This window comes from Odocoileus virginianus, chromosome 23 (assembly GCF_023699985.2).
Source record: "Odocoileus virginianus isolate 20LAN1187 ecotype Illinois chromosome 23, Ovbor_1.2, whole genome shotgun sequence".
NCBI classification, from domain to species: Eukaryota; Metazoa; Chordata; class Mammalia; order Artiodactyla; family Cervidae; genus Odocoileus; species Odocoileus virginianus.
Window position 1 is genome coordinate 27,464,728 of NC_069696.1, and position 14,276 is coordinate 27,479,003.

Genomic DNA, 14,276 nt, shown 5'->3' on the forward strand with positions numbered 1-14,276 from the left:
CTACATGCTAGTGTGCATAAGAATCAAGAATCTCCTGAGGTGCTGAGGTAAATGATTTGTGACACCTGGTGGTAGGTGGTTCAGGTTTCACATTTTGAGGAAAAATTGCGGCAGTGAAAATTGATTATGGTGATCAACTATATTGTGTATTAGAATTTAATTAGGAATATGTTATGATTGGTTTCTTATTTTAATAAATGCTATTTACTTAATAATATTTAGTGTTTTAGCAAAAAATGGAGACATTTACTAATTTTTTTCTGAAAAAATTGGTAGATGGTGCGTATTATTAAAATAGACAGAAGATACGTCATGTGTTTTAAAAAAATCTCAGTGTATTTTTCTATTTTAGGTGTGAGTGATGTAGACTATAGTCTTTATCCAGATAGAGAACTTCAGGGCCAGTGGCTGCGTTCTTACCTTGAAGCCTACAAAGAATATAAAGGTTTTGGGACTGAAGTTACTGAAAAGGAAGTAGAAATACTCTTCATTCAAGTCAATCAGTTTGCTTTGGTAAGTTTAAATTTAAGTAATTAATGAAAGGTTCTTGATACAATGTTAATAGTGTAAAAAAAGTTTTCCATCATTTTTTAAGCAGTTCCCATTTTGAGTTTTGTGAACTTGTTAGTTGTTTAAAATAATGACAAAACAAGAGTGTTTAAAATTCCCCCACTGTAATGCTTTTGAGGACAAAGATTTTATTTCATTCACTACTGTATCCCCAACCCCTAGAACAGCAATGCCAAACTACAGGTTAAGTGCTCAATAAAATTATTTGTTCAATAAATGGATTTGAGTTAGAGTTAGGATTAAAGTGTGAAGCGCTTTTTAAAAATAACGAATTCTCTTTCTTTATGTTATAAAAAAAGATAATCAAGGATAGATTTATGAGAAGTGAGGTTATTTCCAGAATACATGTAATCATCGCATGAATTTACCATGTTAACATGATTAAAAGTAGATTGGAAGAACCAGTAGAATTGTGTTCATAACTGCACAGTATTTTGTCTTCATGACCTTCTTTTGATAAGAAGATATTTCCCACATCTTTGGTATTTTAATGCTCTGTTATTTTCAAGACCCACCTCTCTTTACTCTAAGTGCATCTGCTTTTTCAAAATTTAATTCATTTAAATTATCTTTTGAGAATGACATGATGTCATTAGAGTGAGCTTTCAGCTAAGGTATTGAGACAATTTGAATATTGGGTTGCAGTTCTTTTAGCTACTGTGTCTTTTTAGTTTTAATACAATTCTCTACAATTGACACAGGAATTACTTGCTATGTAGTCTTTACAAATAGACCCTAGTGGTGGCTCCTGGGTGTACTGTTTCCATAATATTAAAAGCAGCATTTCTCCAGAGCCGTTCAGAATATATCTTATGTGCTGAAATGTGGCTTCTTTACCTACCATTCTGATGACTTTAGGACATTAATGACATATTCTTCATTTGGTTCTAGGATGCCTGCTGTTTCTATTTATTCTTTTTTAAGCATGATCTTAAAGTAGAGAATATAGGGTTTTCTTAACAATAATGGCATAATTGCTCATCCAGTTAAAACTCTTAAGTCCTTATCTTACTTTATCTGTCCATAGCATTTGACAGTATATTTTCCCATTGGTTCCAGTTTTTTATTTGTTAATTTTCGTGGTACCATTTTTCCTTTTTTTTTTTCTCTTTTGTGCTCTCCTTCCTGCTTGTCTGCTTCTCTGGCTCTCCTTTCTTCTTAATCTTCCTCTAATTCTCTTGCATTCTAAGTGTTTCCTAGTGTTCAGATTTGGGGCTCTGCCCCATTTTCTTTCTTTTTTTTTTTGGCAGTGCCACACAGCTTGTGGGATCTTAGTTCCCTGACCAGGGATTGAACCTGGGCCCTTAGCAGTGAGAGTGCCTAGTCCTAGTCACTGAACTACCAGGAAATTCCCTACTTTACATAATTTTATTGAGTGATCTAGTTCCCTGGCTTTTCCTGCCCTTTCTCTTAATGATTACAAGTTGAGTTTCCTCCCACTGTCAGGCTCCAGATCTGGACTGTTATCTTTCCAGGGTCCCATTAGTCTTTGACCGCAATGTGTCCAAACTTGAATTTTATTTTTGGCATCCTGTCCTGTTTCCCATTATTTATTTTTTACTGTACTGTTTTAACTTAATTAAAATGATGTGCATTCTGTTGCTGTATTCTGAAACCAGGAAAGAAGGAATTATCTTTCAAGTGTTCTTCTTCTCACACTTTTTCTATTTTCAAGTTCTTTCTTTTTTTTTGGTCCCTGAAATTCTGTCAATTCCAACCTTTTTCTCCTTAATTGCATGACCGATGATTAAGGAACTAATTTCTCACCTATGTTGGTCTTTACTTGTCTCTTCACCTTGAGGTTTTTTTCTGTCTGTAATTCATACTGTACATTTTAAAAGTGATCTTTCTAATAACTAGAATCTAATTTATGAATCTGATTGTGTCACTTTTCTACTTTATGTCTCCCCATGACTTACAGAGTGACATACAAACGATAGCATTTACAGATTTTCTTATTTCCCACTGTATCTCTCATATCCCACTTCCTCCTCTAGCAGAGTCATCATGTTTTCTAAACACTCCAAGGTGTTTTAAGCCTGTATGCTTTTGTATAGATTATTTCTTTCTACCTAGGATGCCCTTTTCCCTGTATTTTCTGGCAAATTCCTCTTATTCCTTATGGATGTGTCTTAAAAATATCTTTCCTCCTCCTCCTGTGATCACTTGTTGTGAAGAAGACAGCACTGACGTACATTATAAGACTTTTGATAAGGGAGGAAAAGAGGTTTGAGTGATAAGATTGAGGTGTAGATGTTTTAAATAAATAAATGGTTATGTGAAAGTCACTCAGTCATGTCTGATTCTTCGCAACCCCATGGACTATACAGTCCGCGGAATTCTCCAGGCCAGAATATTGGAGTGGGTAGCCTTTCCCTTCTCCAGGGGATCTTCCCAACCCAGGGATCAAACCCAAGTCTCCCACAATGCAGGCGGATCCTTTACCAGCTAAGCCACCAGGGAAGCCCCAAAATAAATGGTTGGTCAATGTTTATTCCTCAGGGCATGGTCAGACTTTTAAATATTAAAAGACTTCACTTGTTATTGATTGTTTACTATAATTAATTAATGATGAAATGATGACAAACAAAAGTAGCTATTTGCATTATAAAACAAAATAGATAATGCATGGGTTTTTTAAGCTCTGACAAGTTTTTAGACACATTGTTGGCAGACTTCAGATTCTAAGTAAAGTTATATTGTATAATTATATATTTATAAACATATAACTATATTATTTATATATAATATATTAAAGTTATATGAGGTTTTCAGAAAAGAGTTTGAGAATTTAAGTTATTTGTTCACTATATAAAGCTTCTAATTTTTTTGGCAACAGATGTGGGTAGGCTAGGAATTAAAATGCCCTTTGATAGACTTACATATCTGTAACTTCCAAATCTGAGAGAAATAGTAAATCATAGAATCACAGATTATTATATTAGTTGTACTTCAGTATTCTCACTTTTCTGTTTTTGAGAATGCAAATAATAAATGGACTGTTTCCTCACTTTCCTTTTTATTCATATAGGAGTCTAATACAGATATAATTTTTTCATTTTTCAGCCTATAAAAGGTGTTAACCTACCAAAATAAGTGAGGTTCTATGTATAATGCTTCTCTAGTATAGAATCATTTAGTTATTTTACATTACTGTATGAATAAAAATTGAGAAATACAGTTGATAACAGTGCTTGAAACATTGGGGAGAGCTGTTTTGATGTTATTTTTAGGTGTAGAATTTTCCTGATTTTAGTTTTCCTACTACAGAACCAGTCTATTAGAAAGAGATGATACTATTCGCAGATGATTTTTTATGTTATTAGTGTTCTCAAACTTTTTGGTCTCATTACCTTCTTTTATACTTTAAAAAAATTTTTGAAGACCTCTGTGAGACCTTGTTTATATGGTTTAGTTATCAATATTTACCATCTTGGAAATTAAAACGAATTTAAAATATTTACTAAATATATATATTTTTAAAAAGCTCAGATTAACATAAACAGCATTTTAAAAATTAAAAATAACTATTTTCCAAAGCAAAAAATACTTCAGTGAGAAAAATGACATAATTTTATACTTTTGCAAATTTCTCTGATGTCTAACTTAACAAAAGCTAGACTGTCGTATTTGCTTCTGCATTTCATCTCGTATAATGTGTTGTTTTCTCTGAAGTGTGTGAAGATAGTCCTCTTTCACACACACATGTTGTTGGGAAGGAGAAGTATTTTGCCTTTTCAGAGAATTGTGGATATTCTTTTTTTGATGCTTCACCAAAATTCAATAAGTAATAGTTTCTTAAAGGTTAGTAGTAATGTTTAATAGTAGTAGTAATATGTTAGTCTGAGCACATCAGTTAACTTTTGTTCTCTATTACATTAAACTCCGTTAGTTTGTCTTACACTTTGAATGACTCTTATACCAGTATGTGATTTTGTAATTTTAATGTCATTCATTAGTTATTTGGAAAATATGGATTTATTAAGTTGTATAATCTTCTCAAAGTTGATACATCTCATTATATATTGAAAAATCGCACTTATTTATATCACGACCAATATCAGAGAAATATTAAGCACTTTATTGAGAAGCTGATAATCTCACAGAGTTGAACACAGATTTTCCGGTGTTCTAATTTAGGTTGAATAGTCTTAAGTCTATCATTGGCAACAAATACTGTCAGTTATTTTCATTGAAATGACAAGTTCTCTTTTTTTATATTTGAGAAATGTCTGCCAAATACCCAAGTCTAATAACTAGTTCTTATGTCAGTTGTTCTTTCAAGTAAAAATGATATTCCATTAAAATTGTGCAAGTTTAGGTCACAACTCAATCATATGTGTGTTACCTTGAGACAGTCTTCATACTTTGGGTAGGCATCAGCCGTGCTTTATGTGTACGTCCTATATCATCTCACAAAATATCCTGTATTCAAGGGTGGAGATGTAATAAGATGAATAGTTCTAATGGCTTCATAAAGCACATTCTTTAGTGAGACTCTGTTTGTACTATGAGTGTGTGGTGGTGAAGAATAAGACTATTACACTAGCATGGTTCGGTGTACCGCTGCCTTGGCTTATGTTAAGGGACCAGGAGCTTCACCCATTATTGCTTTTCCATTACTGCAAATGTAAACAGAGTCCTTAAGACAAGTAACCTATTAGTATTATTATGAAAATAGTTTTGGGCCTCAGAATCTTCCATGGATTCATGGACCACTTTGAGAACCGCTGACTAAAGAAGGAGGGCATGGCATAATTCACCTTTCAATACCTGACATACATCCTTAGATAGAAAGAAGACCATTTTTTAAAGGCTTCCTCATTTTTGTCATTCTGGTTTTGTGTAATTATAATAATTAACTTTTTATTGGATGTTTGTTGTATGCCAGGTGTAAATACTATTGTTAGCTGCTCTGATGTGGTTCTCCCCTTCCCCCACCCCCAACACACACACACACACACACGCACACACACACACACTAAGCAGTTCTTTAGTTCTCAGCAGGCAGTGATGGGGTGTCTTACATATTCTACTCAAGACTGATGTTGTCCACCTGGAGATAGTGTCACATTCTGTAAGTTCAGGGTTCAGTCCCACAAGACTGTGCCCTCACCCCTTTAGATGCTACTTGCAAGTCTAGGGTGTTATTGGTGCTTCTTACCAACTGACTATAAATGGGAGGTTTCCACAATTCCCTCCTTGGGGCCTATTAATTTGCCAGAGTGGCTCATGGACCTTAGAGAAATGTTTGCATATGTACACCAGTTTATCATTAAGGATATTACAAGGATACAGAAGAAAGCTCGATGAAGAAGTATGGTAGAGTGAGGTCTGGAAGTGTCCTGGCTTCAGGAACTTCTGTTCCGTGGAGTTTAGGGTAGAACACAACCCTCCCCTCCTCAGCGTGTGCATAGGTTGTGGTTTGTGAAATCTGGAAACTCACCAGACCCCTTCCTTTTAGGTTTTAATGGATGCTTCATTACAGAGGCAAGATTGATTAAATCATTGGCCATTGATTTATCTCAGTCTTCAAGCTCCTCTTCCTTCCCCTGGAGTGTGGAGGTGATGGGGTTGAAAGTTCCAACCATCTAATCTCCTGGTTGGTTCCCCCTAGCAACCAGCCCTCAAGGGTAGCATCTTTCCAAAAGATACCTCAGTAAAAGGGACTTGTTAAGAATAACCAGACATTCTTTTCACTTTTATGGCTCTGGAACTAATTTAGGAACCAATGACAAAAGACCAGATATTACATAAAAAATGCTCCCAGTTGCTTTATGCTTAGGAAAGTCCAAGGAGCCCTGAACCAGAAACAGTGAATGTAGATCAGATGTTTATTTCTTATTATAAATGATCACACCTGCATTTTACTGACGAGGAAACAAAGATGCAGAGGGGTTAATTAAGTTGCTTACAGCCATACACCTAGTAATTTTTTCTAGTTATAGTATTTCTGGTTACAGTAGAATATTTCTTGGGAAGTGAAGTCTTAGTTTTATCAGAATCTTAAATTATCATGTCTATAAATGAAAATAGATTTTAGTAAAGCACAGATACAAAATTATTGTGCAGCTCCTAATTATACTGGAGAAGGCAGTGGCACCCCACTCCAGTACTCTTGCCTGGAAAATCCCATGGGTGGAGGAGCCTGGTGGGCTGCAGTCCATTGGGTCACTAAGAGTCGGTCATGACTGAGCAACTTCACTTTCACTTTTCACTTTCATGTCTTGGAGAAAGAAATGGCAACCCACTCCAGTATTCTTGCCTGGAGAATCCCAGGGATGGGGGACCCTGGTGGGCTTCCGTCTATAGGGTCGCACAGAGTCAGACATGACTGAAGCGACTTAGCAGCAGCAGGAGCAGATAATTGTGCACTTCTGTATTACCTGTGTTGTAGCTACTTTGTGTTAAAAAGGCATCAAGAAAATATTATGCATGGAGTTGATGAAAGAGGAAAAACTTACAATTTGATATTTGTTTTTAAAAGAAATCCATCATCATAACTCTTAATTTTTCTTTCCTTCTTTTAGGCTTCTCATTTCTTTTGGGGATTGTGGGCTTTGATTCAAGCCAAATACTCCACTATTGATTTTGATTTCCTTGGGTAAGTTTAATTTTATTGTATGCATTACATTTGTCTCTACTCTTTTTGGATTCATTTTAGAATCCATAAGGGACATACAGCTATTATTTTTAGTCAGATGTTACAAAGTTGCATGCATTTAATAGTTGGTTTGCAAGGAAATTGGTATAATCTGTTAAATGTTCTCAGTATTAGAAAAGTGTCCAGTAGGTGGTGCAATAAGCTAAAAATATGTCCTTTTAAATTTTAAAACAACTTAGGATGAGTGAAAATAAAAGAAGGATTAAGGTTTTTAGCTCTAATTCTGTTGTTACTCTCTTTTCTCGATAGGTATGCAATTGTTCGTTTTAACCAGTACTTTAAAATGAAGCCTGAGGTTACTGCGTTAAAAGTGCCCGAGTAAAGAAGACGTTTAATTATTCTTAAGTAGCTGAACAATGCTTGTGGATCTTTAAAAAATTCCAAAAAGTCAATATTTGTTAAAATTCTTTTAATTTGGTTTTCTTGCTTTACAAATTATGCCTCTTCACAACCAATTTATTTTTTAAATAGTCTGAATGATGTCAAGAAATATACCTACTGCTTTCAGTATGTGGTGGGTTAGAAGTTTGTTAAATCGGCAAAAAGATACAAAAGATGTCAGTTTAATCCTTTTATAATTTAATCTATGTTATATGTGAATTATTTATTATAAATTTAACATGAATTTTGTGACTGCTTTCATCTGTTTCAACTGTTTGTTGAGTGTAAACAATGAAAAATTTCCAGAGAAAAAATTTTTTTGTTAGGTTTTACTTTAATACAATTAATTTCAGTAAAGATTTTGGGTGTTTGGTGTAACCCTTCTGACGCACTGTAAGTAAACTGAATCATTTACTCTGGAAGTGCCAGACGCTGGTTTAGACAAGTTAGAGTGTTCTTAGAAGAGCAGGTTCAGGAGAGCGAGGCACATCCACTGTCTGCTCCTAGTACATCTTGCTGAAGTGTTGGAAAGCATTTTGGAGGGGGGATCATCTTAGAATTTAAACTTCCCTCTTCTTATGTAGTCTGGCAGAATAAATATTAACATTTACCGTATAATCCTGGAATATAGATATATGGTGGTTTTGTTACCAAAATCTGCATTAAATAATGTTTTTATGTACTATGTATGGTCATTTAAGGTAAAGTTTGTTTTTAAAGTTTTACTGTATCAATTTGTTTCTAACCAAAAATTTTGTTTCACTTATTGAGATATTCTGTATTTTGTTTGTTATTAAATAGTAGCTAGTACAGCAGTTACTAATTTTTGAAACAAAGGTAGAATGCTTATAATATTTGGTAACAAGAAAATGTCATTTAGATTAATTCTTTTTTACTTCTCCAGATTCATTCCTTACACTGTGGCTTTATGTTTTAGTTTGGCTTCTGTGTCTTTAGAATGATAGTAAATGATTACTTGATAACATGTAGTTTCAGAGAAATAAGTTGAGGTGGTTAAAAGAATTAAATAAGGAACATTTAGAACATCAATCCTGTATACTTAAAATCTGATATAACAGTGTGAATTAAGCAAAAATACTCATGGTAGGAGGGCTTCTGTTTGTTTGGATTTCTTTTGATTTTGTTTGTTTTTGTCTGTTTGTGAGAGGATGACAGTTGTTATTTGGAAGGAACTTGTGTCTTTGGGATAGATAAGCAAACTTCAAGTTTTGGAGACTGCTGTGTGGAGTTGAGCAGTCATGGTTAACTTTGCTTAGAAAATTAGTCTGAGAAGCTTTGCACACGTTGGTCACATAAGTGCCCATGTACAAGGTTGGCTTAATAGATCTGCATATTCAGAATATGCAACTGCAAATTTATCCTCTGTGAAATCTTCTGGGGAGTCTGATGTATTATTCCAAATGACTTATACTCTCAGATAAGTGCTTTAAAATACTTGGATTAGCTCAAAATGTTTAAAGCTAATAAAGTTAAATAGAAACACAGGCATTTAAAATGGTAAATTCTAGTTACATGAATAGAATCTTAAAATCTGTTTGAATCTGTAACAGTGTTAGCCACGATTTGTTTCCTACCTCCCCAATGTTGCAGATGTTCGTTTCTGTTTTTATAAACCATATTACTGTTGGATCAGTAGAATTTTACCTAATTAACTAGAGGAAAGGAACCAATTAAACAGTTAATAGCTTTTTATTGAATGTTATGAGTGAACTTGATAAATTGTTTTTGGTGGAATTTTCATCTGTGGCTGGAACATTTTCTTAGAACGATGAAGAATATGCAGGACTCGAGTTTTTTGTTTTTGTTTTTTTGCTTTCTGACTTCTTAAAAGTGCAACAGTATATATCTTGGAGAACGGTGGGAGGAGAGGAGATCATTTTTCTATCTTCCTCCATATTCTTCAGACTATTTTGAATAGAGATTCACTGAGCCATTGCTGGTAGACTGTGCATAGCTGCTCGCTGTGATACCGTTGTAAGTGGTTCAGAGAGATTCAGGAAGTGAATGTAAAGGGGAATAAAGACTCTCACTTTAGCCCTAGGCAGTGGATCTTGAGAACAAAATAAGATACTTAAGATATTTCTCCCACTCTTTGGGGTATCATGATCTCATTTCCTTTTCAGGTTTTGGGGATCATATTTCAGCCTAAAATAGAGTTCAAAATTGCTTCCGTTTGAATTGATCATTTAAGGGATTCTCAAGGGAAAACATCCCTCTAAAATTTGTCCTGTGGCTTGCTGAGATGTCTTTTGCCTTTTTATGTTAAGGAACTTGAATGCCTTACCTAATAACTGATAGTAAGCTCATTTTGTAAATATGAAAATGGTTGTTAGAGAAGTGGCATTCATGTACACTTATTGTTAGTCAGTAGACCATAGTGGCCTGGATGCTTAAACAAGCAGGATTCCATAATTCTTTTCCCCTTTGTTCCTTACCTACTTGTGTGATCTTACCTGACCAGTAATACTTGACTTTTTTCCCTCCAGACCCCATGCTACCACCACTTTCTGGGAATTAAAGAGATGTGGTAGTAAATCATACTGTTCACGTGATCATTTGAGATCAATATGAGCACAAAACTCATCAACTAGGTCTGCCTGGAATGTATATAAAACAGTGTAAATAAAAGTTTGTAAATTAGTGTGAATTGTATCTTGCATATGAGATTGTGTATTGTTTTTGTATTCTCTTCCCTTCTGTAGACATTTTTCTGTAAGGGAATGATCCAGCTCTTTGGTTTTAGACTGGAAATAACCAACAGATGGGGCGGTACAGTGGGATAACAAGAGGAACTGGAAATAGGGTTATCCATTTTTGTTAAGGTCAGTACTTACTTGTTTAGCCTCTCAGTGCCTAATATGACTTTTTTTCCATTCTTTATTTGGCCATTAGTTTTTGGGAGGTTAGATTCTTGCAAGCATTAAATTAATACCCTGTAAGAATTCCATTCTTTGAGTCATGATTCTAAACTAAAGCAAATTAAAAATCCAGTTTTATGATTCCAAACTGAAGTATTACCCTTTTCTATTTTCAAGGCTGTTAACTTTTTTCTACCAAAAAAACACTTTCAATTTTTTATATATCTCAGTATGACTCTTAAGTCGCATATGTACAAGGGAGATGATAAATAATAGCTTCTAGTTCAACTTAAGCATATCTCAGTTGGCTTCTCTAAGTATGAAATTGTTCATTAGGGGATTGTAAAATACAGAAGAAGATAGAACTGTTCTTTTAATGACTGCTAATTCCATTTTTGTGGAGCTAAGAATATTTAGTTTAACTTCATAAACGTATTATGAAAGCTTCCAGATTTAAAGGAAAAATTCCCCCTAAACACTCTGAATTAAAAGTTAAAAACCTCCACTTTTAAAGTTATATAAGTATTTCTTTCTTAGATTTTCTGTACCATTTTCAAAATCCTTCATAATGTAAATGAGAAAACTATCGTTTTGATTTTCTGCTTTACATTGCTTTTAATAAGCATTTTATACTGCATTCCAAAGTGATATAGACAAGCTTTTAATATTAGTCGTTCAATTAATAGAGTTAACAATGCTTTATGCTAGGAGGAAAGTTGTGTTACTGACAGCAATTTGCATCAACACAAAAGGCAAACGCTAGTAAGTATTATATATCAAGGAAAGTGAATTATAAGGATGTCCAAAAGCAACTTTAATCTTTATTTCAAAATTGATTTGTTCCGAATTTTCTAATATAGCTCGTTAGATTTTAGAATGTGTTTGACTGGAAACTTAGTTACATATTAAGGCAATTTGTTTTTGTTTCTTTTTTTTAACAAAAGACATTAGTTATAGGGAACCACATTTTTTTTGTTATATACCACTTGTGTGATTACAGTGTTTTGTCTTGGGTTTGGTGTCTTCAGACAGAAAAGTGTAGCGATTATTTTAAATGAATTTTCCCCCGTCTTTGAAGTTTAATGTGTAAATGTATTGCTCTAAAACAAAATGCTCAAGTTTACATTACTTGAGTACTTGAAAAATGGAAATTAATAAGTATATTAGATGATGAATTGGATTTTTCTGAACAGGCTTTACACTAAAATTTTCCTTTCTGGATTATAATTTGAAATGGACAGATTTCAACTATTGGAATAGAAAAAATAATGGTAGTGCTTGTAGAAAAATACCTTTTTGAATTGGAGGCATTCAGAAGTCAAGTTTTTAGTAGGGTTCTATCTTGAAATCTGCTTTCTCTTCTTTCCTATACTTAATGCACTTACGATGCTACTGATGTTACCAAACAGCCAGTTAAAATCTGTGTTCATTATTCATCCTATGATTTTTCTAGTTATGAAAAAAATTGCTCTGTAAAATACTCTTAATCCCTAAATGTAGACATATTTTTGTTTACATCTTGTCCATTAATGGTATTAATACCATTAATCATTGTGACAAAACACAAGGTGTTTATAAAAACTGAAAACATTATGTGTTATATTTGAACTAGTTAGTGAAGAGTAAGAAAAAGCTGGCTGATTTGAATTGTTCCATTAGTTAACTTTCAAAACTCTTAAGGAAGGGACTTAAAGGGAGAGACCATGATCAGATGATATCCATGAATACTAGATCTTATGAACTGGAAAAGACCACCCCCCAAAAGAAAGCAGTGGCGGAAGTAAGAGCACTTGCATGGCTGTGGTGTGCTGCTACCTGATTCATGTGGTGACCCACGGACATTTGTATTGTTCAGTATCTGAGGAAGTTTCCTGTTGCTTCCGTGCACTAAAGTAATTGTAAATTGGGGGAATTTGTAAAGAGGAGCGTTTTAAACTCTGTTCTCTTTAGGAGCCTTTGTATAGCTGGGTGAAGTTTCCAGGATTTGAACTATTTGAATTTTAAAATATGCTATTATTTTAAGAAAGAAGACCTGGCATTATTCCATGTTCTTAAATGATAAAGACCTTATCAGTTTCAGAAGAAAAAACCAAAATTCATAACTGTCATTGCATTAGCTGTATGTTGAATTGGGAAATTGTGGCATAAAGGTTAAATTTGTGTTTATCAAATGTGAAACATAGTAGTATAATGCTGCTCTGTAAATACTATAAGTGCTACGATAGTCTCAGCACTGAAAATGTATTGATACCTCTCAAATGAATGCAGCGTTTGAGGTAGGTGTATTTGAAATGCCTCAGAAAGTATCTGAGTGTCTGAGAACTTGTAATCTGTTTGGTAATGAAGATACTTCCTGTTTTTGTTGCTTACTTTCATGTTTCAAATTTAATTTTTACATTTTTACTGCTGTTAATTTAAGTAAAATTTGTTCTGTGGTTAAAATGGGGTTGTCAGTGAATAAAATTAAAAACAGCCTCATTCATGTAACTGCTTAAATAAAAATGCATTTTTGCTATATGTTCACAAACTTTTAATGAATCTGTATTTCTGTTTAAATATAAGTGATGTTTAGGCTTTATTTCTGTTTAATAAGGCCTTTTACCATTGATTAAATGAAGGAATGTATCTTTTTGAAGAGATTTATATTCTGTAAATAAAAATTGGTTGTAACAATAAAGTTGAGTTCTAACTGCTTGTATCCATAAATCTTGTGGCTTTAGCTTATTTTTGTAGTTTTCCTTTTGTAGGAAAAGCTTTTCAGTGTCCATGTATAACTGTTTGTATATTTGAAGTTGTTGAGTTGCTTAGTTGTGTCTAACTCTTCGTTATACCCCATGGACTGCAGCACTCCAGTCCCTGCTGTCCTTCACTGTTTCCTGAAGGAGTTTGCTCAGACTCAGGTCCATTGGATCGGTGATGCCATCCAACCATCTCATCCTCTGTTGCCCCCTTCTCCTGCCCTCAGTCTTCCCCAGCATCAGGGTCTTTTCCAGTGAGTCAGCTCTTCACATCAGGTAGCCAAAGTATTGGAGCTTCAGCTTCAGCATCAGTCCTTCCAATGAATATTCAGGGTTAATTTCCTTTAGGATTGAGTCCATAGTGATCCCTCCAATATCTGATTCAACTTCATAGAGTTCTTCCTTGCCTCTCCAAACAAATGTTTCATATTTGTTTTTCTTATTTCATTACTCTGAAAATATAGATGTATATTTTTGTCAAGAATACCATAGAAATGTATCCTTTTCTGTCTGTCTGATGAGATTGTTGTTGTTTATTCGCTAAGTCATATCTGACTCTTTTGACACCCCATGGACTGCAGCCTGCCAGGCTCCTCTGTCCATGGGATTTCCCAGGCAAGAATACTGGAGAGGGTTGCCATTTCCTTCTCCAGGGGATCTTCCCAATCCTGGGCTTGAACCTGGGTCTCTTGATTTGGCAGACAGATTCTTTACCACTGAGCCTCCTGGGAAGTTATGTGAGGTATAATATGTTATATATATATATGGTATAATAATATGTATGTTACTAGTGGTTTTAATCTTAGTTACTTGGTTAAAATGTCTCCCAGGTTTTTGAAGCTGTGCAGGATTTTTTTCTTTTTTTTTTGCTGTTAATTTTAGCATCCATTGGCAGTTTTTGCCCTGAGACAGTATTGTGATGTTTGCATGATGTTGCTTTTCTGTTTCCCTCTTCCCTTCTACATTCATAACTTAGAATTTTACTCTTGTGGAACAGCTGTACCTTTGTTTATTTACTTTTATTTATCTAACCAGTAAGGATGT

The 14,276-nt window shown here is 34.2% G+C and overlaps 1 protein-coding gene across 1 annotated transcript in view; it reads left to right on the plus strand.

Moving 5' to 3' along the window:
• ETNK1 (ethanolamine kinase 1) overlaps positions 1-13,200 on the plus strand; it is a 56,498-nt gene extending 43,298 nt beyond the window's left edge. The window contains exons 6-8 of the mRNA XM_020908722.2: positions 353-513; positions 7,101-7,174; positions 7,484-13,200. Of these exons, the coding sequence (XP_020764381.1) occupies positions 353-513; positions 7,101-7,174; positions 7,484-7,556 (308 nt within the window). The 3' untranslated portion in view covers positions 7,557-13,200. The remainder of the gene's footprint in view (positions 1-352; positions 514-7,100; positions 7,175-7,483) is intronic.
• Positions 13,201-14,276: the final 1,076 nt, after the last annotated feature.